Source organism: Ovis aries, chromosome 3 (genome assembly GCF_016772045.2).
Source record: "Ovis aries strain OAR_USU_Benz2616 breed Rambouillet chromosome 3, ARS-UI_Ramb_v3.0, whole genome shotgun sequence".
NCBI classification, from domain to species: Eukaryota; Metazoa; Chordata; class Mammalia; order Artiodactyla; family Bovidae; genus Ovis; species Ovis aries.
Window position 1 is genome coordinate 116,923,831 of NC_056056.1, and position 26,993 is coordinate 116,950,823.

Here is a 26,993-nt window from a genome sequence, read left to right on the forward strand (position 1 = left end):
GTCACATTTGAATACTCTTAAATCTGGCTCGTGGGTTACTGAGAGTAAGTGGACATGAATTATATAACTGTGTTGTACATAAAACAATCATACAAAATAGAAAATTATAGAATCAAATGTTTCTAGTAAGCATTTCTCATAAACTTTGGAGTTCTTCATAGAGAAGAAATAACTAGATGATTTAAAGGAAGGGACACTATGCTGTAAGGGGAAAGTTAAAAGAAACGATGTTTAAATCAGGAAGAGGAAACTTGCCTGTTTCAAGGCTCCAAGAACCGCTAAATCCTAATTTGTGGTCTCTCTTAGGATGTCAGTGTACATAGTATTGCCTCTCTGTTTTAAATGCACAACATGACATAGAAAATGTTATGAGAAATCCAGTCCTATTCTTAGCACAATTGGTGCTTCCGTGCCTGTTAGAAAAAGCTGGCCCTTCCTCAAGACACAGCCATCTGCCAGGAAATTGTAATAATATTTAAATTCAGGACAACCACAAAATTGAATGGTGCACCTAAAAAGTTCAGTGCACATTTTTACATGGTACTCTTGAGAAGTTCAGGAGACTTACTAATGTAAATATACTCTCCTTTTCAATAAAAAGAAGGGTGAATCCTACTATCCCTATAACAACTGACATTACATACAAAAAGTGCCCAGAAGTACTGGGCAGACGGCGAAGGACAAGCAGTTGCTGCAAAATACGCAGAGTGGGGAGCACAGCAAACATAGAGGACTCGAGAAAGGTTCTAAAGGCACACTAAATTATAACCAGCATCACAAACACCTACCACGCTTGGCACCATCATCGATGGCCTACTGGGAGGCCACAAAGGAAGACAAAGCCCTCTGTAACTAGACACTGTGACCAGGAGGCAACTCTCCAAGTTTCAGCTGAGCCACTATGGCCAGGCTGTGTGGAGAAGCGTTATGAACTTCACCAAGAGCTCCTCCAGCTACTAGCTGCATACTGAAAGTTAGTATTTCTTTGCATAGGGTATAATATTTTTGTTGCACTATCATGGGTTCATTCAGATTCACTGATTTCGAACCTAAATTACTGCTGTACCTGAAAAGTGTAAATGTACTATGTCTGCATCATTTTAGGCAGCAAATAAGGATTCTACGGAATTATGTGTATACTTTAGGAAAGGTCAATGGAAAATTCTGCTATAAAGGGAGAAAGCATTCATATAAAAAATGATCTAAGCCCCAAGGTCAGAAACGTAGGACTGCTACATTAGAAAAAGAAGAGGAGGGGCCACTATCATACACAGAATTAAGGAACCTTAGGTAAAAACAGAGTGGAGGTGGGCTGGAGGGGAGTGCACCCATTTCATTCTGTTTCTTTCCCTCTTACAGACACTAACAGGTAAAGGCTTTGGGAGGACGGAAGGGAAAGAGAATATATCAGTGGTTACTAGGCTTTCAGAAGCCAAGTGAATGGAGAAGCGGAGAAGAGTGGGAAACAGGAAATGTCCCTCAGGGTTAACGCAGCGTATAGTTCATGTTATTTATTTCCTAAATAACTTGCTCCATTAATATAAAATTGCATACGTTGAACTGCAGCATCTGAAATGACATCTCTAAAAGGTTATTCCTCTAGTAGGAATGATAGAGGAATTATTAAGTAAATCAACAAGCTTAATTACAAGGCAACTACTTCTGAATCCAGTTAAATAGTTTTATATATTCAAATTAACCACTGAATTAAGGAAAACTTTCTTTTTGCTTCTTTACTAATATGTACATTGACACACTTCCCAGGTGACTCAGTGATAAAGACTGGTGTGTGTGTGTCAGTCTTTCAGTCAAGTCCAACCCTCGCAACCCCAGGGACTGTAGCCTGCCAGGCTTCTCTGTCCATGGGATTTCCCAGGCAAGAACACTGGACTGGTTGCCATTTCCTTCTCCAAAGCAGTGATAAAGAATCTGCCTGGAATTCAGCAAAGGATATGTGTGTTCGACCCCTGGGTCAGGAAGATTCCCTGAAGAAGGAAATGGCAACCCACTCTAGTATTCTTGCCTGGGAAATCTCACGGACAGAGGAGCCTGGTGGGCTACACAGTTCGTGGAGTCGCAAAGGGTCAGACACAACTTAGCAAGTGAAAACCAAAACAATGTACATTGATACCAAACACACTGAAATATAGTTCAATAAGCATATGTTTTTCTAGTAATTAAAAATACTGCTTTCCTCAAAGGAAACCAATATTTGTAAACATCTGAACATTTAACATTAAATAAATAGCCAGATAAATGATCAACTTTTAAGTCTTTTGCCTATAAACTCATATCTAATTCAGCATCCATTGTAAAACATCTCTCAAAATTATATATAAGTATTTGATGGTCAAAAACTTTCTGGAATCTTATAATAAATGAACAAATGTAAACATTTAAATCATTAGATATTCAATGACTGAAAAATATTTTATCTTCTACAGAATGCAAATGTTTTAAGAGATATAATCACAAAGTCAATATTTATTTTTCTCACTATTAGATCATTATAACTAGCTAACTAAAGATAGAATAAATGTTATGGGAGTTTTTTTTTTAAGCTATTAACATCACAGGGTCTAATTTTAATTATACAGAAATTCAAACTGGGGAAATTCATATGTGTAGTCACATGTTCAAATATTTGGACACTTCAATCTGTCTTTGCATTTGGCAATGCAAATACTATTAAAAATGTAATTATAATAACAGTCAATTTCATTTGCTTTTATTTTTATACCATGATGACTAAATCATATTTTATATGGATTCTTTATTACCCAAGTTTATTCATTCTAAGACAAAAATCTGAACATCAAGTATGATGCAGAGCAGGGCCCTCAGCGCTCCTAGGCATGAAGGTCTTTTTGTCCCCCATTTCCTATAGGCAAGACTCCAGACTTCAGGACCTGAGTTCCAAAGGGCAGAACAGTTCCTAATCAAAGGAGAAGCAGCCTGGAAACCATCTGAGGCAAGATTAAAGGACCAGATAATCTCATCAAAATTAGGAGACTGATCACCTAAGACCCTGCACACACCCTATTCTTGTCAGCAACCTCACCATTTGGAAACTTTGCAGAAGAAAAAATACAAGACTCTTACTGCCTTGATCCTTTTCACATACTCCTCCCCAGACTATATAACCTCTCACGAGGTGGGGGGAGGAACGGAACAGTTCTTGAGGCGCTAGCCTACTGTGTTTCCTCTTTGCCTGGCAAAGTAATAAAGCCACTCTTTCCTTCTCCTCCATAACTCTGTCTCCATATTTCTGTTTGGCATTGGCCCACAGAGAGCCAAGATTTTGGCAACAGGTATAATTCAACAATTCTATTACTTTTAAGTCCTTAAGTCATGGAGATCTTGATAATTCCCCCCTCAGCTGTAGTTCTGTGATACAATTAATCAAGGCAAAAGAACATTCTAAATGGGTTTCTTCTTTAACTATTGTTTGAATAATTGCCTATGCTTGACAAGGTATTTTGCATGAAGTATCAACAGTGTGATTTAAATCATACTCATGATTACAAACTCTTCAACCACAGTAATTACTACATTACTGACCTCTCATGGGACTATCTTCAAACATTTAAAGTATTTATTATTGATAAGTTCTACCGAACTATTACAGGGCCTCCACAATTTTCTAAGTCCTTTAATTTATTCCAACTTAATTATTTGGATATATTATTTATTGAAATTTAAGTGACATGAGTCTTTGTCATATCTGGAGGAAGGACATATTTTATAGCTTGTTGACACAAGTCTAATTTACTTAGCTAATGTCTGGCAATACCAATTCTCTCAATGTGCAGTGATAGTTATTTAATCTCTATCCTAGACACAAAAGTAACTGCTGTCCCATCTGTGAGGAAATTGAATGATGTTCAAAGAAATTTTAATAGAATCCTGTTATAATTCACTTTCTGAAATAAGGAGTCAAAAGTACCTGGCAGTTTAGTAAGCAGTCATAGAGTAATTTTAACAGAATACTCATTCAATCAGAAACTTCAGGAGGTAGTATTCTTTAATTTCACTACACAGCCAGTAACCTTTCCCATGTTGACTCCATATGAGTTTGTAGTTCTCAAAATAGTTAGCCCTGCATATTCTTTAAGAAATACGTGGTACAGCCTCGTCATCTTTGTATAATTGCATGCCTACTGATATTTCCAAGTGGACAGGATCTAAAAATTGTATATCAAGGTGTGTGGAGAAAATGATTTCAAGAAACCAGTGAAAGAGAAATAATCCATTCTACTGGGTGTTCCAGAGAGGCTAATTTCCCTTTCTTTTCTTGACCTTAAAGAAAGAGGAACATTATTATATTTAATGCAGAAGGTACACATCTGTCCACTATCATCAAAGTGATAGTTTTGTGAGCTATCCAGAAGTCCATGGTTTTCCATTAGCGGTATTTCTGGCAAGTCCCATCTTTCCAGTAGCAATACAGAGGAGAGGAAGAGAGTGTGTGACAGCAAGCCCTCAATGGTTTACTGAGTTGCTTTTGTTGTTGTCTAGTTAGTTCTTTGTTTATTTGATTTTTATATGTGTGTATGTCTTTGCATAGCCCCTGAGAAACTTGGAAAGATGGCTTTAAAAATGACTGCTGTCAAAAAAAAGACTGCCATCAGCAACAGACCTAGAGACAGAGAAAACAAACATGACTACCAAAGGGGAAGGGGACAGGGGAGGGATAAATTAGGAGTTTGGGGTTAAATTATATACACTACTTGATGTAAAATAGATACCCAACAAGCATCTACTCTATAGCACAGGGAACTATACTCAGTGTTTTATAACAATCTACAAGGGAAATGAATAGGAAAAAAATAGATATCTATGTACATATAATGGAATCATTTTGCTACACAGCTGAAACTAACATCAACATTGAAAGCAACTATGCTTCAATAAAAAATATTAATTAATTAATATGACTGCTGTTTTTTGCTTATTAACTGGTAGGATTAGATGTTGTGATTTCACCTCCAGTTGCTGGCAATTTGGGAATGGAGAGCAAAGGAATTTTTGGCTGGACTTTAGCCAGTCGGCCAAGTCTGGGATGTGCTACTGCTGATTTATGGGAAACAGCAGCAGACAGGAAACGCAATTCAAAAGTTTTTAAGTACCAGGCTTAATAAATATTAGGGGTCTCTTATGACTAACAGGCGCACATGAGGATACAATGTAGTTCTGGAAGATAAGATTACTGGTAACAGGTTTCTTTTCTCTTTATCTAGGAAAGCAAGCCTTCTCCCTAAAGTTGTGGCTATTGGTTGAAATGGCTTCCCTGTATGTAGAGCTGAGGCTTCCCCAGTGGTTCAGCAGTAAAGAATCTGCCTGCAATACAGGAGCTGCAGGAGACACAGGTTCAATCCCTGGGTCAGGGAAATCCCCTATAGGAGGCATGGCAACCCACTCCAGTACTCTTGCCTGGAGAATCCCATACATGGAGGAGCCTGGGGGGCTACAGTCCATAAGGTTACAAAGAGTGGACACAACTGAAGCAACTTAGCACACACACGCATGCTAACTTAGAAAAGGACTATGAACACAATCGGAGAAGGCAATGGCACCCCACTCCAGTACTCTTGCCTGGAAAATACCATGGACAGAGGAGCCTGGTAGGACACGACTGAGCAACTTCACTTTCACTTTTCACTTTCATGCATTGGAGAAGGAAATGGCAACCCACTCCAGTGTTCTTGCCTGGGGAATCCCAGGGATGGGGAAGCCTGGTGGGCTGCCATCTATGGGGTCGCACAGAGTCGGACAGCAGCAGCAGCAGCAGCAGCAGCAGCAGCAGCAGCAGCAGCAGCAGCAGCATGGACACATTTGAATAGACACACATATGTGTGATATATCCTTAAATACTTTCTAAAGCTTGATCTTAAAAACACTAAATTAAAACAGAAGCAGACTCACAGATCTAGAAAACAAATTAGTGGTTACCAGAAGGTAGAGAGGTTGGGTAAGATGAAATATAGGTGAAGGGGATTAAGATATACAATTTTATAGAAGGCATAAAATAAATAAGTTACAAGATTGTAGTACAATATATAGCACTGGGAATATAGCCAATATTTTATAACTTTGGAGTATAATCTATAAAAATATCAAATCACTATGTTGTGCACCTGAAACTAATATCATTATAAATTAGCTATAGTTCCCCCAAAACCCTGGTAGGCTGCAGTCCATAGGGTCGCTGAGAGTCAGACATGACTGAGTGACTTCACTTTCACTTTTCACTTTCATGCATTGGAGAAGGAAATGGCAACCCACTCCAGTGTTCTTGCCTGGAGAATCCCAGGGACGGGGGAGCCTGGTGGGCTGCCATCTATGGGGTCGCACAGAGTCGGACACGACTGAAGCGACTTAGCAGCAGCAGCAGCAGCATGCCAAGATTAGTAACTAAATTTTTACACTGCCTTCTGGAAATTTGTATAATAAATATATGATATAATGCATTATGAAACACCATGCATTGTCTCATGCTAAATGAAGCAAAGAAAATAACTGGAAGCAAAAATTTTAAATAATGCTGTTGGCATACATGGAACATGATATGAAGAGGAATTATGGAAATGGAATCATGATGCAATTTTCCAATTATTTTAGCTCATTACCAGTAAGTAGTGAAACAAATGTTTCACTGTTTCCACATTTCAGAATATTCTGTTTTTGCCACTGTTCACAACAAGTGAAACCAGATCAGACTAGGAATCATGAAATTTGATTCTATACTAATTCAGGCTCTAACTAGCTTGAAAGACAATGTAAACTTTACAGATCTTATTTTCTCATCTGTAAAATTAAGAGATTAAAAAAAAATCAAGATGCCAAATGGATCAGTTATGCAGGATTTATCAGCCTCTGAACTAAAAAAAAAAAAATTTGCACATTTACGTATTTTTGGAAAAAAATCGCACATAATTTTACCAGATTCACAATCATCAGAATCACAAAGAAGTTTATAACTTCCTAAAGGTAAGAAACACATGTTCTACCTGGGATTTGTAAGAACTCAGCATCCTATTTGAAATTCAAGACTTATGAAAATCAAATATATGTTTATCTACAAATGAAGATAAGCCATCTTAATGAATTTCTTCATGTACTCAACTCATTATTTGGCACACATTATATACTAGATGCTAATTATACTGTGATGATTGAAACGGACATTCTCTTACTTCATTCTAGTAAGACTTTAGTTAAAATCTTAATTAACGTTGATGAAAGAAATAGAAAGAGATCCTCAAATCGTGAGTGTGAAACCATTCTCTGAGAACATTTGGCTGTGTGCTTTCTTTTTCTCTTCCCTACGTGGACCTCAGGTGCAAAGATCAGAATTGGAATTATCATAACCTTTAATTTGTGGCATATACTCATCACTGTCCACTGATCCATGAATGGCTTGCTCTTATTAATTTACTTTTACACACACACAAACGCTAGAATCAAAACTAGATAGAATTAAAACTATTCCTCATTCCCTGTTTTCCCCACCTCCAATATTCATTACCTTGGATCTCCCAATGAGAAAATAGGGAAATAATGCAGAGATAGATAAACTGACCAATTAATCAGAAAAACCAGAAACAGATCCACGTGTATAGTTTTTGGTATATAATGATGCAATAAATCAGAGGAAACCATGAATTATTTAATAAATAGAGCTGAAAATAAAGTCATCTTTACAGATTAAAAACACTGGATTCCTACCTCATACTAAGGACACAAATTTTAAAAATAAAAGTTTAACTTTTAATAGAAAATACAGGTGCAATATCTTTTAGAACCTGGGGTGATATACCAAAAAAGCACTGATTATTTAAAAAATGATCAATATGAATATTTAAAAATTAACAATTTTAAGACATCTTAAAGATAAGATACAAAGTAGCAGAATATATTCACTATATATACCAGGAAAGAACTGAAAACAAGAACATACTAAATATATATGTATATATACATACATATATAAAAGCACAAACTAATAGGAAAATACATAAACTGATGTTTCACAGATAAAGAAACATACATCACCAATAATCAAAAGAAGGGATACTCAACAATTCAGTGATCAATTTAAGTGCAAATGATGACTGCAATGAGATCCCATTTTAGTATATTCAATTGGTAAAAACTCAAATGTTTCATATGCCAAGGATTAGAGGTAATGTGAGTACAGTTTCTACATTGCATTTGCGGTATAAATTGGAGCAACCAAGTTTAAAAACTGGTGTTCTCTCTTAAAAAGTTTGTATACCTTATGATCCAGAAACTCTGTATCTACACATATATCCATGAAAAGTCTTAATCATCTAATGAATACATGTATGTTAATAGCAGCACCACTGATCATAAGTGAAAAAGTAGGAATAACTCACATCCTCACCAATGAGAGTGTGAACAAACATTTACACAATGGACGTCACACGGCAGTCAAAACAAGGGAATTACAGCAATACACACAAAAGAGCTTGAACTCAGCCCTATGATATTATTCCCTGGAGAAGGGAATGGCAACCCACTCCAGTATTCTTGCCTGGAGAATTCCATGGACAGAGGAGCCTGGCAGGCTGCAGTCTATGGATTTGCAAAGAGCTGGACATGACTGAGTGACTAACACTTTCACTTTAAGTGGAGAAGAATATATTTCCAAAGATTTCATCAGCATGATACCTTTGTAAAACATTTTAAACACATAACATTAAAATAAACGTGCTTCAGAAGTAAACACAAGCACTCAGACTATATAAAAATCAAGGAAATTATGCATACAAGATGCAGTGGTCAGTTTTCAGCCCTAAATCTTGTATGAAAGGAAAAAAAGAAGGAAGGAAAAAAAGGAGAGAGAGAGTAAGTTAGTAATTGCCTAGCATATATTTGATTTATCAGTTCAGTTGCTCAGTTGTGTCCGACTCTTTGTGACCCCATGAATTGCAGCACGCCAGGCCTCCCTGTCCATCACCAACTCCCGGAGTTCACTCAGACTCACATCCATCGGGTCCGTGATGCCATCCAGCCATCTCATCCTTTATCGTCCCCTTCTCCTCCTGCCCCCAATCCCTCCCAGCATCAGAGTCTTTTCCAGTGAGTCAGCTCTTCACATGAGGTGGCCAAAGTACTGGAGTTTCAGCTTTAGCATCATTCCTTCCAAAGAAATCCCAGGGCTGATCTCCTTCAGAATGGACTGGTTGGATCTCCTTGCAGTCCAAGGGACTCTCAAGAGTCTTCTCCAGCACCACAGTTCAAAAGCATCAATTCTTCAGCACTCAGCTTTCTTCATAGTCTAACTCTCACATCCATACACGACCACTGGAAAAACCATAGCCTTGACTAGATGGACCTTTGTTGGCAAAGTAATCTCTGCTTTTTAATATGCTGTCTAGGTTGGTCATAACTTTTCTTCCAAGGAGTAAGCGTCTTTTAATTTCATGGCTGCAGTCACCATCTGCAGTGATTTTGCAGCCCAGAAAAAAAAAGTCTGACACTGTTTCTACTGTTTCCCCATCTATTTCCCATGAAGTGATGGGGCCATATGCCATGATCTTCATTTTCTGAATGTTGAGCTTTAAGCCAACTTTTTCACTCTCCTCTTTCACTTCCATCAAGAGGCTTTTGAGTTCCTCTTCACTTTCTGCCATAAGGGTGGTGTCATCTGCATATCTGAGGTTATTGATATTTCTCCCGGCAATCTTGATCCCAGCTTGTGCTTCTTCCAGTCCAGCGTTTCTCATGATGTACTCTGCATAGAAGTTAAATAAGCAGGGTGACAATATACAGCCTTGACGTACTCCTTTTCCTATTTGGAACCAGTCTGTTGTTCCATGTCCAGTTCTAACTGTTGCTTCCTGACCTGCATATAGGTTTCTCTAGAGGCAGGTCAGGTGGTCTGGTATTCCCATGTCTTTCAGAATTTTCCACAGTTTATTGTGATCCACACAGTCAAAGGCTTTGGCATAGCCAATAAAGCAGAAATAGATGTTTTCTGGAACTCTCTTGCTTTTTCCATGATCCAGTGGATGTTGGCAATTTGATCTCTGGTTCTTCTGCCTTTTCTAAAACCAGCTCGAACATCTGGATGCTCACAGTTCACGTATTGCTGAAGTCTGGCTTGGAGAATTTTGAGTACTACTTTACTAGTGTGTGAGATGAGTACAATTGTGCGGTACTTAGAGCATTCTCTGGCATTGCCTTTCTTTGGGATTGGAATGAAAACTGACCTTTTCCAGTCCTGTGGCCACTGCTGAGTTTTCCAAATGTGCTGGCATATTGAGTGCAGCACTTTCACAGCATCATCTTTCAGGATTTGAAAGAGCTCAACTGGAATGCCATCACCTCCACTAGCTTTGTTCCTGTTGATGCTTTCTAAGGCCCACTTGACTTCGCATTCCAGGATGTCTGGCTCTAGGTGAGTGATCATACCATCGTGATTATCTTGGTCATGAAGATCTTTTTTGTACAGTTCTTCTGTGTATTCTTGCCACCTCTTCTTAGTATCTTCTGCTTCTGTTAGGTCCATACCATTCCTCTCCTTTATCGAGCCCATCTTTGCATGAAATGTTCCCTTGGTATCTCTAATTTTCTTGAAGAGATCTTTAGTCTTTCCCATTCTTTTCTTTTCCTCTATTTCTTTGCATTGATCGCTGAAGAAGGCTTTCTTATCTCTTCTTGCTATTCTTTGGAATTATGCATTCAGATGTTTATATCTTTCCTTTTCTCCTTTACTTTTTGCTTCCCTTCTTTACACAGCTATTTGTAAGACCTCCCCAGACAGCCATTTTGCTTTTTTGCATTTCTTTTCCATGGGGATGGTCTTGATCCCTGTCTCCTGTACAATTCATGAACCTCCATCCATAGTTCATCAGGCACTCTATCAGATCTAGTCCCTTAAATCTATTTCTGACTTTCACAGTATAATCATAAGGGATTTGATTTAGGTCATACCTGAATGGGTCTAGTGGTTTTCCCTACTTTCTTCAATTTAAGTCTGAATTTGGTAATAAGGATTTCATGACCTGAGCCACAGTCAGTTCCTGGTCTTGTTTTTGCTGACTGTATAGAGCTTCTCCATCTTTGGCTACAAAGAATATAGTCAATCTGATTTCGGTTTGAATTATAAGTGATACTAATTTCATTCCCTTTTCTGTGTGCAAATCATACTCGGGGATAACAGCAGTCTTGTTAAAAACACTGATTTGTAACTTAACATTCATTTTAGATGGCCTGTACAAATGGACTTGTCTCTAAATGTGTTGGTAATATTGAAGCAAGGAAAGGTTAAATGATTTGCTCACTGAGAAAAAAAAGTTATGATCATTGGTGCCAAAAATAGAAGTTCTGATTTCCAGTCCCATGATCTCAACAGAAGACAGAAATGTTCAGTTTATCTGACTGATATAAAACACAACTTCTCTGAAGACTCTATTATTTTGAACTACTGTGTAAGTATTACATGTAATTACAAGTTTTGGGAAATATGTACTGTTTATTTTATCATTTGTAGTAGCAAATAGAAAGGATGGAGCTGAGTATTTACCCAACAGTGATGCTAACAGCCTTCAGAGTCATTACAGATGATTTGTAAGGGTCTGTTTAGATATCTGTAAGTCAATGACCCATTAGTGCAATCATAGTCTAAAATGGTTCCTGCCACACAGACCCTGTTCTTGCCACCAGAAAGTGACATGTTGATGCTATAAACACTCTTCACATTGTTTAAAATGTGTCTTCTCTCTGCTGCAAGAATAGAACTATAACTGTAGTGTACAAATTCTGTTTCTCATTGCTTTTGCAATTTCCTGTGATAAAATAATATTAATAGATTAGGTTCTCCAAAAACCTCAGTCAAATGTGGACACATGTTACTGTTTTTATCAGTTTAAAAATTTTCATGGTATCTGTCTTTCCCATATTAAACTGATACAGAATCTCACATAGTCTCATATTCCTACCACGCATACATGCTCAACTTTACATAATTCCATATAATCTACACCAAGGAAAACATTAATTACTTGCTACGTAACTATGTATGGATTCATAGAATTGAAGGGACCTTAAGTCAGATGAACCAGTCATGTAGTATTTCTCAACTGATACATCACTCTTTATTAGGGAGTTTTCTTCATTTTTTGAGGAGTGAGGTGGGGGGACATATCATAGACCCTTTTGAGAGTCTAATGAAGAATATGGTGTTATCCCAAGAAAAACAGGTGTGTAAATGTTCATGCCATTGTTTTGCCTTTAACACTGAATCACTTCACAAACGATACTATGACTCTTTTTTTTTAATTAATCATTTCCTGGAAAATATAATTTCAAATTAAACAATTCATATAAAATAGGAAAACTTTGTGTCTACTTAAAGTATGCTTCAATAAGAAGGCTGCTTTATTTGTTTAGAAAAAGGGAAAATTTGGACTGATCTTTTACAAATATTTAGGTCATTTTTATTTTCGATCCATTGGTGTCTGTTCTCATAGCAGTAAGTGCTCAAAGCTGCAGTTCAGATCAGTTTCAACAGCAATGGGTTAAATCCTTCATCAGGGCAGAGTAGGACTTCTATTGACACCTGAGCTTTCGCTAACACACTTCAGGTTGACTCAGGTTCTGGCAAAGCCTTTATCCTCAGGTCAAATGATGTTATTTTTGGAAAGGCTGGCATCAGCAACGAGGCCTCTGTCAGCAAAGAATGACATTTGAATCCTTTTTTCATTTAAATCATCTAAGCAGAAGTAACCTTTAAAAGAGTTCTGCAGGCTTTCCAGCTGTTGCAGATCTTCCCTGTGGATACACTGACAGGCTTTCTGCTTTTCAACTCCCTTCCCCTCACAGATACCCTTTCAGCACTGGAAACGTCACGAATTTTCAGCTCTAAATCTCTCCCGCCAAAATGGCAGCTGTTTCCAACAGTAACCACAATAAGATCAGCAAACCTGGAATCTAGGGACTACAGCCTCCTTCTTATGCGCTAATATCGCTACAAGAAAATCCAGCCATGAATGAGCGTCTCTCATCAAACTTTGCTAAGATATAGCAATCCTTTACTTAGAAAAATAAACATCGAAATTTCTGACCCAAGTTCAACCAAGCATATTAACACTTATCTTCTGGAAAGCCAAGAATCTTTTGTCAAATAAAAAGAAAACATTTTGCTCCATTCCTAAATAAAAACTTGAAAATATACATTCCAGGCTAGAGCTGTGAAATTCCTGGACCACTTTCCACAGAGCAGGGAAGGCCAGGCATCTTTTAGGATAATTGTCAGAGTCTGTGACACTAATTCACCCTGATGTTAAAAGAAGGAAGTCTCTATGAAGAAAGCGGGAATGCCTGTCTTCACCAGAGCAAGCAAGCTGGATGCTGGGCCCAGAAACTTCATACGCAGTCCACAGGCACACTCGGCGTCAGTTTCTCCCATTAGAAACTCCGCTTGACCAAGAAGCTTTTCACTTTTTGAACAACTGGCCTTGAAAACATCGTATGGGGTATATAACACACACACATTAGGGTATCAGCATTCATGAGACAGATAAAAATCAGAACTTCACTGAAACAATCATAGTTTTCACCCAACTGCATGCCAAATGGAAATGTACAGCTATTATTTTCACCATAACTGGCTACAAAATATTAGCAAAATGTCAAAGTTCAGAATTAGGTGAACAGAGGCACTCTTTAAATTTTTTTGTTGTTTTTCTGAGAAACCCACCAGTTCAAACATTTTAGAGTACATGATTTGATCAAGCTTTTTCCAATTATTCAGTGGTTTCTTTTTGCTTGGAAATGTGTCAAGATACACTGGGGAAAACAGAAGTCTTAGTTAAATTTTCACTTTTTAAAAGCTGAGCTTTTTCTGCAAAAAAATGAAAAATTCTATAATGTGTAATGTACTTTCAAGATGCTCAGAAAAAAACTTCCTTGACTTCATGCTTTCATTGGCAGGAAACTTATCACAAAAAAATGTTTGACTTTTGTGCCCCATCATATTTAGCAATGCAAACAAAATCAAAGGAAATGTAAGAGAGACCAAGCTTTCTTTTCTTTGTCATCTGCCAACTTATGCTAAGTCCAGTACAAACAAAAGATATGCATAAATATAATTTCAGATACATTTTTGTTAATTCTGATGAGTGTAATGCTATTCAAGATGCCACTGTATAACAAGGATGATAAATTTATACAATGAATCCATGCCACTCTATTCATATTTGAAGTAAAACTTTAAAAACATATTTTGCCATAAAATGTTTGCCAATAAAAGGAAAGAAATAAAAATATATATAGTTGTTCTTCATCTACAACATGAAGCCTATATATGGTATGTATTAGTCATTCAGCTGTGTCCAGCTCTTTACGATAGCATGGACTGTGGCTTGCCAGGCTCCTCAGTCCACAGGATTTTCCAGGCAAGAATACTGGAGAGGGTTGCCATTCCCTTCTCCAGGGGATCTTCCTGACCCAGGGATCGAAACTGGGTCTCCTGAACTGCAGGCAGATTCTTTACCATCTGAGCCACCAGCGTCTGTATATTATATTAAGTTAAAAGCTCTTGTTCTAAAGTAACCTGAAATATGACCAAATAACCCCTGTTGTTATTAACTTCTCATCATATGGCAAGGCTTCCAGATTCTTTACTATATTTGTTTATTCTAACACTACTAGACTGTCAACATTTTACTTAAAATGTGGATCCTCCTCCTAAGAAACAAAATTCTAAATTTATTTGGATGATTGATAACTATAGAACTATTATTCTCTACATTTGTAACTAATGTTTCTATTAAAACACATTAAAATTTTGTATTATCACTAAAACCACTAAACTTTTCACCAAAATAGGCACCATTTCCTAAATACTTCCTCTTTTAGCTAGATATATTAGTCAATGTATTTTGGAGTTTTTTTTTTAAATCTTATTTGATCTAATCCTCCCAACAGTCCTAGAAAGTTATCTTATTTTACGTAAAAAAAAAAAAGAAAAGAAAAGAAAAGAAAAGCTAAACAAAACCAAGATCACAGAGTTTAAGTAAATTGCCCAAGATTCTAATTGGCCAAGCAAGGATCTGAATCCAGCTTGTCTGAATGCACTGTCAGTGTTCTATCTGACTCCATGTAATGTTCCTCCCGTCTCTCCATTATAGTACACTATGCCATGATTAACATCAACCAGCCTCCCTCCCTGCCTTTCTTCCTTCATTCCTCTCACTCTCCCTTTCTCCAACTCTTCTTTCTCCTTCGTGTCCTTGTTTCGTCTCACCTCGTCACTACCGATGTGAGGATATGTTTTCTTAAGATAATTAGAAATCTATATGCTATTATATGACCAGTCATTAGCCTTCTCCTAAAGGTAATTATGTTTGCTGTTTGTGTTTTTATTCACACAGTAAATTAAGATGAATAAAAGAGCATCAAGAACAAGCACTTGTGTCATGATGCTATGACCCATGTGACTGTGGAATTAGGATGTAATGGCTCAATTTAATGCATGGCAGTGGGAGTTAGATGGGGTGGGAGGTGGTGTTGGAAGGTTAGTAAGCTCCATGCTAAGGAAGAAAAAAAAAAGAGTGTAAGAGCAAATGGGAGCTAGAAGCAAACAAAATATGATCAAATGTATGAGACACCTAATGTGCATTGGTCCTTATATCAGATACCAGTTTTACGTAGTTTCAAAACAATTTATCACTGCTTACTAAACATACAACCTAGCTTTTAAAAATTAACTTTGTTTTATAGCAGTGAAAGGGCTGATAAAAGCTTATAGCCTTTTGCCAAGGTAAATTTGGCTTTGTAACTGTTTTAGTATCAATCAGGATAGCTGGGTATTGCTATGGTATGATAACCCCAACGTCTTGGGGGCACAGAGTAGCAAAGATTTATTTTTTTGCTGAGCTGATATGTTCATTAAGAGTTGGCTAACTCTGTATTTCTCATTTTCTCACTCTGTAATCCAGGATGATTGATTATTACAGAAAACATCACTTTGTTGTTGTTCAGTCACTAAATTATGTCCAACTCTATGCAAACCCACGAACTGCAGCACATCAAGCTTCCCTATCCTTCACTATCTCCCAGAGTTTGCACAAACTCATGTCCACTAGGTCACACTGAAAAGGGAAGGGGACATAGCAAATATCGCACTGACTCAAAGGCTTCCAGGAGGAAATGGCACACATAACTTCTACTCGCATTTCCTTAGCCAAAGTGGTTCCCATAACCCCACGGAGCTTAGAGGAGGATGGGGAAGTCCAACTGCATCATGGGCTAGGAAGGACAAGAGAACTACAACGTTTTTCAGTGATCCACCATCACAGAATGACAGAGGCTATGCAGACTCGGATTTATGTTCTTATTCTATAGTTGTACTACATTAGAAGTTACTAACACGTACCATCTGGCGATCGCCCAAGGAAGGCAGTCTTTGGTGACTATGTCATTCGGTTCTGTGTATTTGGTGCAAACGAGCAAGTGACAGGCATAATGGCGGGAGTGAGTGCTCACCACAGTCTGCATACACCAGGTCAATAAGCACAGGACTCTGAAGAGCAGGTCAAAAAAAGCCTAAACACCTTAAAACTTGGAAGATAATGGTAGCAAATAGATGGCTATTCTGTTTGTTTGTTTTTTTAATCATTTTAGTTTCAGAAAGAAATTTTGGGTATCCTGACCATTCCTATTCTATTGATTTCTTACTTGAATACAAGTGCTGGGGGAAAGTCCATATCTTGCCAATTGAGCTATCTGAACTGCATTTGAATTATCTTAGAAAATTCTCATCAAAAAATCAACATTTAATAATCCTTTTATTTCAATCCTTATTTTCCCCTATATTTTAATATTTAAGTTTGGATCACTCAAGTTAATTAACACAGGGATGAACTAAAACTTGAGAAAGTCACTTAAAGTCACAGAAATAGTTTTTGCTGGGAATGTAAGGAGAATAAATTTATAAATTTCACCTCTCATTCTAAACTTTGTATGAACTTTCTTTGTCAGCCAGTGCCTTTCACTTTGGAAAAGAGGCATCACCTGTCACTCCATTTTTCTGTCATGTACTCCAAAATTACCTGTCCTGAATAGGTACAAGCAAATTATCAATCAGTCCTTTTAAAATCACTGAGCAAAAAGACACAATCAAGATAAGCATTGCCAACCACTATGTATTCTATGAATAAAGCTCTGCATGGACTGTCATTCAAGTGTAACTCATTTATTAATAGATCAGTGCTTTATGTGTTGTATATACAGATGCTCTTATTTCAGTACTGATTGAAACAAAACCTTTTTAGTCTTTTTTACAGACTAAATAAAATTACTTAAGCAGAGAAAACATGTAATCTCTTTTAATCATCCATTTTCATAAAAAATTAAATTTCATTAAATTATTCTCCCCATATAATTGCTGCACATATGCCAGAAGCTGATTAAGTGGCTTTTCAGTTTAGTTCAGTTCAGTTCAGTTGCTCAGTTGTGTCCGACCCTTTGCAACCCCATGAATCGCAGCACACCAGGCCTCTCTGTCCATCACCAACTCCCGGAGTTCACTCAAACTCACGTCCATCGAGTCGGTAATGCCATCCTGGCATCTCATCCTCTGTCGACCCCTTCTCCTCCTGCCCCCAATCCCTCCCAGCATCAGAGCCTTTTCCAATGAGTCAACTCTTCGCATGAGGTGGCCAAAGTACTGGAGTTTCAGCTTTAGCATCATTCCTTCCAAAGAAATCCAAGGGCTGATCTCCTTCAGAATGGACTGGTTGGATCTCCTTACAGTCCAAGGGACACTCAAGAGTCTTCTCCAACACCACAGTTCAAAAGCATCAATTCTTCGGCACTCAGCCTTCTTCACAGTCCAACTCTCACATCCATACATGACCACTGGAAAAACCATAGCCTTGACTAGATGGACCTTTGTTGGCAAAGTAATGTCTCTGCTTTTTAATATGCTATCTAGGTTGCTTTATCTGATGGTAAAGCAAAATATGGGATTGCTTCAACATAAGATAATAATTACTATTAACACTTATGTATGGGAACAAAAAAACCTACAAAAAACTGCAGTAGGTTATTCTGCTTTCTTTTTAAGCATAATTTGGGTTTTACAGTCTTGTTGGCAATGGTGTGACCTGTACCTATTTTTGCTCCAGTGAATGCAACTAAGAATGATGCCTCAGACTTCCCTGGTGGCACAACAGACAGGAATCCATCTGCCAGTGCAAGAGGCATGGGTTCGATCCCATGGAAAACCCACATACCGCAGAGCAGTTAAGCCCATGTACCACAACTACTGAGCCCACACTCTAGAGTCCGCAAGCCACAACTACTAAGCCTGAGTGCCACAGCTACTGAAGCCTAGAGCCTGTGCTCCACAACGAGAAGCCACCACAATGAGAAGCCTGTCCACCATAATAAAGAGTAGCTTCCACTCACTGCAACCAGAGAAAACCCGCACACAGCAACAGAACCCCAACACAACCAGAAAATGAATAAATTTTAAAAAGAATGATGCCTCTATAGTTCTAGTTCTTTTCTCCTCCTGTGATGACAACATTTATAACTTTCATACTGGAAATTATTAACTGGCAAATATTTCTGAAAACTCAAATAATTTAATCAGAGAGACTCTGAGTATTATTCCTGTTATGAGTAAGAAACCCACACTTCAGTGGTTTCCCTCCAGCATAACAGTCAAAACTGAAGAGACCAGGAGTAAAATTAAAGCTAATTTTCAGGTAGTTAGCATCTTATATCATACTTCTTAGTTGTACTTTTCTTTATTCATTTGTGGATTTACCTATCCATCAACATGCATTCATATCTTATATTTTACTGAAGAACTTTCACTAGATGAGGTCACAATGTTATTCTATGATTCAGAATTGTTGTATACACACTGGCTACTTTCATCATTACTTCATATGGTTAACTTAAAAATACTATGAGGATAATAAAAATTCCAAACTTAAATAGAAACACCACCATGCAACTACTATGAAATGTTAGCTGAGAAGAAGGGACCAAATCAATGTTTCTATAACATGTATTGCCTTTAAAATTATTACTAAGGACAGTAATGTGAATATAAACTGATTTTATTAGTGAAATTTCTAAAATATAAGGTAGATCAATTATATCATCTTTTTTCTCCCCCTTCTAAAACTTCTGAACTGCTTATACATCAGTTATAAATTCCAAGGACCACTAATGATAGCATACTTTACCACAGAGTTTGTAAGATGTATTTATAATATCTATACAATGGCTCCACATCTCTTTACATTTTTCTTTTTTTCACTCGAATCTTCTCTTTCCTTAGCAAACTCTTTAAAGAAAAAGGCCTGTGTGTTTATTTGACCCGGTGTCTACACTTCATTTATACCTCGAGCATCAGCTTCTCCCCTAAGCTTCAGACTTAGATGTCTACCAGACATCCCTCGGTGGACTTCTGAAAAGAATCATCAGTTTACTATATCCAGAAGAGAGTGCTTGTATAGTCTCCTCCAAACCTCGTCCACCCTCGAGGATTCCCATCTCGTTACATCACATTGATCCAACTGTTCAGGTCCAAATATAAGAATCCGTTGAGACTTCCCTCATTCATATACTCTGTATGTCAATTCCTATTGTCTTTATTCTCAAAACCATAGATATTGAATCTGACAACTCCCTACAACTTGCACTGTCGCCACCTTCATCCAGGCTGCCATCAGCTCATCTCCTGAACTGCTCCTTACCTTACTACTGATCTCTTTGTTTCTACTCTTGCACGGACCCATGTATTCTCAGCAGTCAGAAAAGCATTTTTTAAAAGCTGAGCAGGTGAGGTCAAAATGCTCCCAGGGCTTCCTATCATGCTTAGGATAGAATCCAGTGTTCTAATCATGGCCTGTGAGGCCTTGTGTTTCCTGCTCCCTAGCCCAGGAGCAGGGAAGCCTGGTGGGCTGCCATCTATGGGGTCGCACAGAGTCAGACACGACTGAAGCGACTTAGCAGCAGCAGCAGCAGCAGCTGCCTCTAGGAAGCCTACCTTTCTTATTTCACTGAAGGCATAGCCGGCTTTTGGACTGTTGCTTCCATGGATTAAGATAATTCTTGTCTCTGAATTTTTTCACTTGTGGTTTGCTCTACCTGGAACACTATCCCCTCCAATACCTGTGTGATTTGTTCCGTGACTTCAATTATTTTCCGACCACTCTAATTTAAGAGAGTCCTACCCGTACTCCCCTAATCCTGCTTCATTTCTCTCCATAGTGCCATTTTCTGACATTGTATTATATATTTATTAATCATCATTCTTGCACTGGAATTTAAGTTCCATAAAAGTAGAGACTTTACATGGATCACAAATCAAATTCCCTATGAGCAAAGAGATATATTTAATGGATACTATTCTTTACTTAATTCTGTAGAAAGTAGAAAGGGGACAGAATAAGATGGAAAGTCAGCCAGCAAATCACAGGGGAGCAGCACTCTGTGAAGGAAGAAAAGAGTGTATAGGGGATGTGGCCTTAGTCTACAGAGTGACTGAGACAGACCCATGGGGTTTCTATGTATCTTATACCTTTCCCACTGAGCAGTGGATGGCCAAGAATTCATACACTTGGAGAAATTTTCTTTTAGTCTTTGGTAAAATTCACAGATTAAAATGTAGAGATAGAATTATGGCTACTTCCTTAAACTGCATTCACTGTAAACACAAATTAAGTAGTTAACAACCTCACGTAGTAAAGATTTAGCACAAGCACTGTCGAAGTCAAATCCTAGCAAAATTCAAATAGTAACCTCATTGGGTAGGCGTGGCTTAAACACGCAGTGAGAGAGGTTTTGTGTATCTTAATGTCGGTTACATGAGGCTTTCTACTTAGTGACAACTCAGAAACTAGCGCTGTTCAGGCAGAGAACATGCATTAACCACAAGTATAGTCACAAAGTGGAAGGCTGAGGACTTCCTTCATGGTACAGTGGATAAGAATCTGCCTACCAATGCGGGGGATGCAGGTTCAATTCCCGGTTTGGGAAGATCCCGCATGCTATGGAGCAACGGAGCCCACGCACCACTACTGGCTGGCGCACAGGAGCCTGCGAGTCACAACCACTGAGTCATGATTACTGGAGCTGGCACTCTCTAGCGTTCGCGGGCCACAGCTTGTGAACCCTTGTGCCACAGCTGCTGAAGTCCACATACCCGAGAGGCAGCACATCACACTCCTGAGCCTTTGTCTGCAACTACTGAAGCCAGCACCCTTAGAACTTATGTTTCACAACAAGAGAAGTCACTACAATCAAGAGAAGTCACTACAAACAAGAGAAACCCACAAACCACAGCTAAAGAATAGAGCCCACTCTCCACAACTAAAGTCCACCAGCAACAAAGACTCAGCGCAGCCCAAAATAAACATATAAATATAGCAATGCATTTATGTAAAAAAAAATTTTTTTTTAAGAGGAAGGTTGATACAAGCATCTCTGAGAGACTGCATGCCCTCTGCTGCACAGACTCTCTCGGCAGCCACTGGGTTCAACTGACTTTGGAAAGGATGACAGTACGTAATTTAATATTGAGGACTTCGGGCAGGATAAATAGTGCTGCATATATGTACTTTATGTGCTAAATAACTGTGGAAGAGGTGATGGGCTTACTGAAGAAAGCATTGTAGAGTATACACCTTAAGTGAACTATCTTATAACCTGTGAAATTCATTAACTGACTAGTCAATTTCACCACAAATTAATAAAAAATGCAAACAGTCATTTTAAACATACTTATTCTACCTCAGGCTTTTCAAAATCATTAACAGGAAAGCATTACAAAGATTTGTTGAAGAGCATATCAGCCTGTTCCCATTACTGCACTAGACAGTAATTTTCAGATAACTATAAGTTTAGTCAGTAGTGAGTTACTCTTTCAGATTTACCTGAAAAAGATTTAGTCGAGTGTTAAGAAAACCTCAGTCCCCATTAATGATGACTACTTCTACCTGAATTTCCAGACGACTTCAAGTGACTACTAAAAAGTTTAGACTATGTGTCAGAGTCACGCACTGAAATAGTCACTTCATGGGTACCGTAAGCTCAACATTTGGTTTTACATGAATGCATAAATCCTAACTGAATCTAATTTTGGAATTTAGCAGACTAAATTATATTTTATCATCTGTCTAAGCAGTTAAAAACAGAAAGCTTAAGATGCAGTTACATTCTTAACTAGTTCAACTGTTTGTGTGGAAAAGACATGCTTTCTATTCAGAAGGCATTGAGCAGAATATAGTTATAAAAATATTAGTCCCATACCTCTCGAATAGCAGTACAAAACTCACTCTGAAGCACTTTTTTGAGGGATTGTAGCTTGTGCACTGGTACTTCTCCAGATTCCTGTAGTTTTTCCAGTAATTCAATTGCTCTGGCAACATCTGAATGAAAAAAAAAATCAAAATGTAGAGAGACATGGAGTAAACTGTATCTTATCAAAAGCACCACTATTCCAATTAAACAGTGACTATGAAAAGTAAGTGGAATTTATTGCAAAACCAGAATTTATAATTCATAGTTTTCTGGTCTCATCTTTTGGTAAAAGGTCATTTAAATCTTTCCACACCATTTGTCACATAATACATCTTCCTCAGTGGTATTTCTCCTATGTTATTTCTGTTATACAAATTAGTCTAATATTCTTTCAAAAAAGAAGAGCAGGAAGCAGGTCTTTTGTATATTCTGATACCCTAATAACGAAAGGAGTTCTGTCAATTTTACCTCTGAGAGGCTTTTTTTCAGTTTTTCTTTTCTCATTTCAAATTTATCAAACCTGCATTTTTACATTTATTATTATGATGATCTGATTTGTGTGCATCTTCTCTACTTGTCTATAATCTCCTTGAGCGTAAGAATTTAATTGGGCTTATTCACCACTGCATCCTCAGAGTCTGGTGTAAAACAGTAAACAAATGCTTCATATCATATTTATAAATGAATGAACAAGCTCTCTCCACGTTACTGCCGTTGCATTATTGCAGACCCTCAACATCATCTGTCCTCTCTCCAACTGGAATCACTTATTCTCCTCCAGCCACTTCATAGGATCCATAAAGTTATCTTCTGAAAATAAAAGTCTGATCATGTACCCACCTAGCTGTCTCTTAGCACCAGAAGAGTTTTTCAACAACAATTAGTTTAAATGCTTCTCTTTCACCTGATGATATGTATCAAGAAACACAGTCATTTATAACTACAGCTTTTAAATTCCCAGGACAGTTTTGTACTGTCAAGAGAAAATGATAAGATGAAGGCCATTTAAAAAATATTTATAGGGATCTCTTCTACCTCTGTTGCTGTGGCCAATAACTCACTGAAAAGACACTGAGACGTTACATGTAGAGATTTTCAATTCCTACGTGATTAACTCCAGGAAGTACCCATATCCCTGCCATCAGATTATTAATTAATTAAATAAATAATTCATCCATCCATCCATCACTTTGCATACTTGGCACTAAAACTGACAAGAAAAATAAGACATGCTTCTTTTCTGAACACACAATCAGATGAGGGAAAAAAGCATAACAGTAGAGTCACCCATAATAAGACTGAAAGTGAAGGTCGCTCAGTCGTGTCTGACTCTCTGCGACATGACTCTATACAGTCCATGGAATTGTTTAGGCCAGAATACTGGAGTGGGTAGCCTTTGCCTTCTCCAGGGGATCATCCCAACCCAGGGATTGAACCCAGGTCTCTCGCATTGCAGGCAGATTCTTTTCCAGCTGAGCCACAAGAGAAGCCCAAGAATACTGGAGTGGGTAGCCTATCCTTTCTCCAGGGGATCTTCCCAACCCAGGAATAGAGCTGGGGTCTCCTGCATTGCAGGCAGATTCTTTATCAACTGAGCTATCAGGGGAAGCATTGCTACCACCTAAAAATTCAGGTGGGGTTGGCATAGGTTTATGTATTTAATCAAAGAACCAAAAAGTAACTTTAATGGAGACTCCCTTTAAGTATTGCCAATTGTGGCCCAAGGAAGCACAAATCATGAAATCAGTAAGACACTGTCAGTTTCAAAAATCTGTCTTTTTGTACATTAACTGAAGGTCAATATAGTCAGTTGGACAAAACCAGTCACATCCACAATCAATAAGATACCAAGCTGAGAATTGTATGTACTTCTAACTACATAAAAGACTCTATCCAGATTCCAACAGGTACTTGGAACTCTCAACATGTTTAAAACTGTGCTTGTTATATTTTTTACTGAAAGTAGCTCTTCTCTTCTTACATTCCATAGTTCTATTAATAGCATCTCCACCCAGCCGTATTTCCATTAATAGCATCTCCACCCAGCCGTATTTCCATTAATAGCATCTCCACCCAGCCTGTCTTCCAAGCTAGACCATGGCATCATCTTTACATTCACCCCCACATGTAATTAGTCAGCAAGTGCTATAGGTTCAATCTCAAAATGCCTTTTGAATGGAAACCCTGTGCTTTATTACTTCAGGGAAGCCTTTACTATTTTTCACCCAGGGACTAGAGTATCTCCTAATGTTCTTTAAATGGCTTTTCTTTTTCAGTCCACTCTCCACACTGCCCGTAGAGTGATAAACCTCATTATTATACTCCTGAATAAAACCTATTTCTGGCTTCCTGTTGCACAGGGTGAAGTTCAGACCATTTAGGAATACATACAAAGCCCTTAACAATCAACCTCTTCTGACTCATCACTAAAAATCTCCTCCTGCCAAACGTACACATTGATTATCCAAAGTTTTTCCTATTCTAGAACACAGCACAGAACACCAAGTCTCTGTGATTTTGAGCGTATCATCCGCTGTTCCCGGAGCGCAATAACTTATTCATCCTGTAGTGCCAGGCATGAGAGACACTGGTGATGGAGACCACCGGTTGCTCTTGCTTTCATGGCATTCACAGGTCTGAAGGATCAGATACCTAATAAAGGGGGCATGAGCTATAAAAGCAGCTCTATAGGCTAGTACACGGATGTCTAACCAGGACATGTATCATCATCCAGGAGGTCAGTGAGGAGCTCTTTGTGAAAATAACAGCTAAGCGGAGCCCTAGGTAGGAGGTACAGATGAAGAAAAGGAGAAAAAAGTTCCAGGCAAACAAACACTGACTACAGAAGTTTTATCAAGAGAGTGTGGGGCATTCAAAGAACTGAGAGTTTAGTATGTTCGAAGCTGAAACCAGGTCAAGAGTAGCAAGAAATGCAGTAGAGAGAAATCACATCATGGAGGGTGCGACAGGTCATGTAGGGAAGACTTGGCCTAGATAGCCTCTCCTTAGACATGTCTTCCCTGACTCTCCAACGCAGATTTAGTTGCTATCATATTGGTATTCCCACAGTCCTTTGTTCACTTATCCATTGTAATAATTACTACTCTCTGCTAGAGCTCTTTTTGTATAAATGTCTCCCTCCTTTAGCCTGCGAATACATAAGATTTTTGAGAGGTCAGGAGCAGTGTATTATTTATCATCGTATCCACAGTTCAATGAAGAGTCCTTGACAAATACTGGGTGTTTCTATTTGTTGAATGAATGATAGATTAGTTGATGAGACTAGAAAAGAAGGGCGTCGAGGCCTATGTCTAGGTGGACATATAACTAACTTCTCATGAGAATAAGCCTCCAGATCACTGTCAGCTTTGGTCGGGACTGGGTTGGGTCTGATGTGCAGGAAGGATGAAAGCCTGAATGTGTAGGCTAAAGGGTATCAAGTGACTGAACTGGAAATTCAGAAAGCTGAAAATGACTGTTCAGGAGTTCTTATCTTGGGCTGCACTTTAAAATTACCTGGGGTGCATTTAGAAATTATTTATTTTCCCCTCAGTTTCATTGAGACATAGCTGACACAGAACATTGTGTTAGTTTAAGTGTACAACATAATTATTTGATATATGTATATCACAGAATGATTGCCACGATAAGTTATTAATGCCTGAGACTCACCCCAAATGAATTAAACCAGAATATATGGTATAGTGGTTCTCAATCCTGGTGTCAGACTGGAACCACGTGGAGAGCTTTGACAATCATGGATGCCTGGGTCTCACAGAGAGATTCCAGTGTGACTGGCATAGTGTGGGGCCTGAGCAAGGGCTTTTGGAAGCCTTCAAGGTGACGCCAATGGTTGATAAAAGCCATGTTTGAGAACCCCTAGTTTAGTTGGCATGGGTGTTTTTATAGCCCTATGTGATTCAAATGTGCATGTTGAGAACCTCTGCTAGAAATGAATGGTTCTAAAACATGAGTGTGCCTAAGAATCACCTGGGGAAATGTATTAAAATATAGGTTCCTGACATCCCTCCCCCACTGCCACTTGAGGGACATTGACTAAGGAGGCATGAGGATACGGCTCAGGAATTTTAAAATTATTCACGTGATTTTTTTTTTTTTTAGTTTTAGCTTTTATAAAAAAAAATTATTAGTGCATGGTTGATTTAAAATGTTGTATTAGTTTCTGCTGTACAGCAAAGTGAATCAGTTACACACAAACATATATCCACTCTAAGATTCTTTTCCCATATAGGTAATTACTGAGTATTAAGTAGAGTTCCCTGTGCTATACAGTAGGTTCTTATCAGTTACCTGTTTTCTGTGGAGTAGTGTGTATATATCAATCCCAAGAGTCAAGTGATTCTAAAGTTGTTGTTGCACAGATCCTGTTTCAAAGAGATATGAATAAAACGATAGTTCCGGTTTCCTTTCGTCCCAGCATTCCCAAAACTCTTGCACTTTCTATTATCCTTTGACACCCTATATAACAGGCTACTGAATGGGATTCTTTTGAGAGCCTTGGAATGGCTGATAAAAGTCCATAAATGAAAGTATCTACAGTGTCAAGTATCTACCCTACTCTGCAACAGTGCTCCCAGCAAAGGCTGGTCACCCTAACCGCTGTGGAGTCGTAAAGTCAGCCTTCGCCCCAGACTTGTAGAATCGTATTCACAATCTCTAAGTGTGAGGTTCAGTCA

General features: G+C 38.2%; 1 protein-coding gene across 1 annotated transcript in view; it reads right to left on the reverse strand.

The window, feature by feature from the left end:
• Positions 1-26,993, reverse strand: part of LIN7A (lin-7 homolog A, crumbs cell polarity complex component) — a 158,512-nt gene that overhangs the window by 86,803 nt on the left and 44,716 nt on the right. Inside the window, exon 2 of the mRNA XM_004006220.5 lies at positions 22,306-22,424. Within this exon, the coding sequence (XP_004006269.1) occupies positions 22,306-22,424 (119 nt within the window). The remainder of the gene's footprint in view (positions 1-22,305; positions 22,425-26,993) is intronic.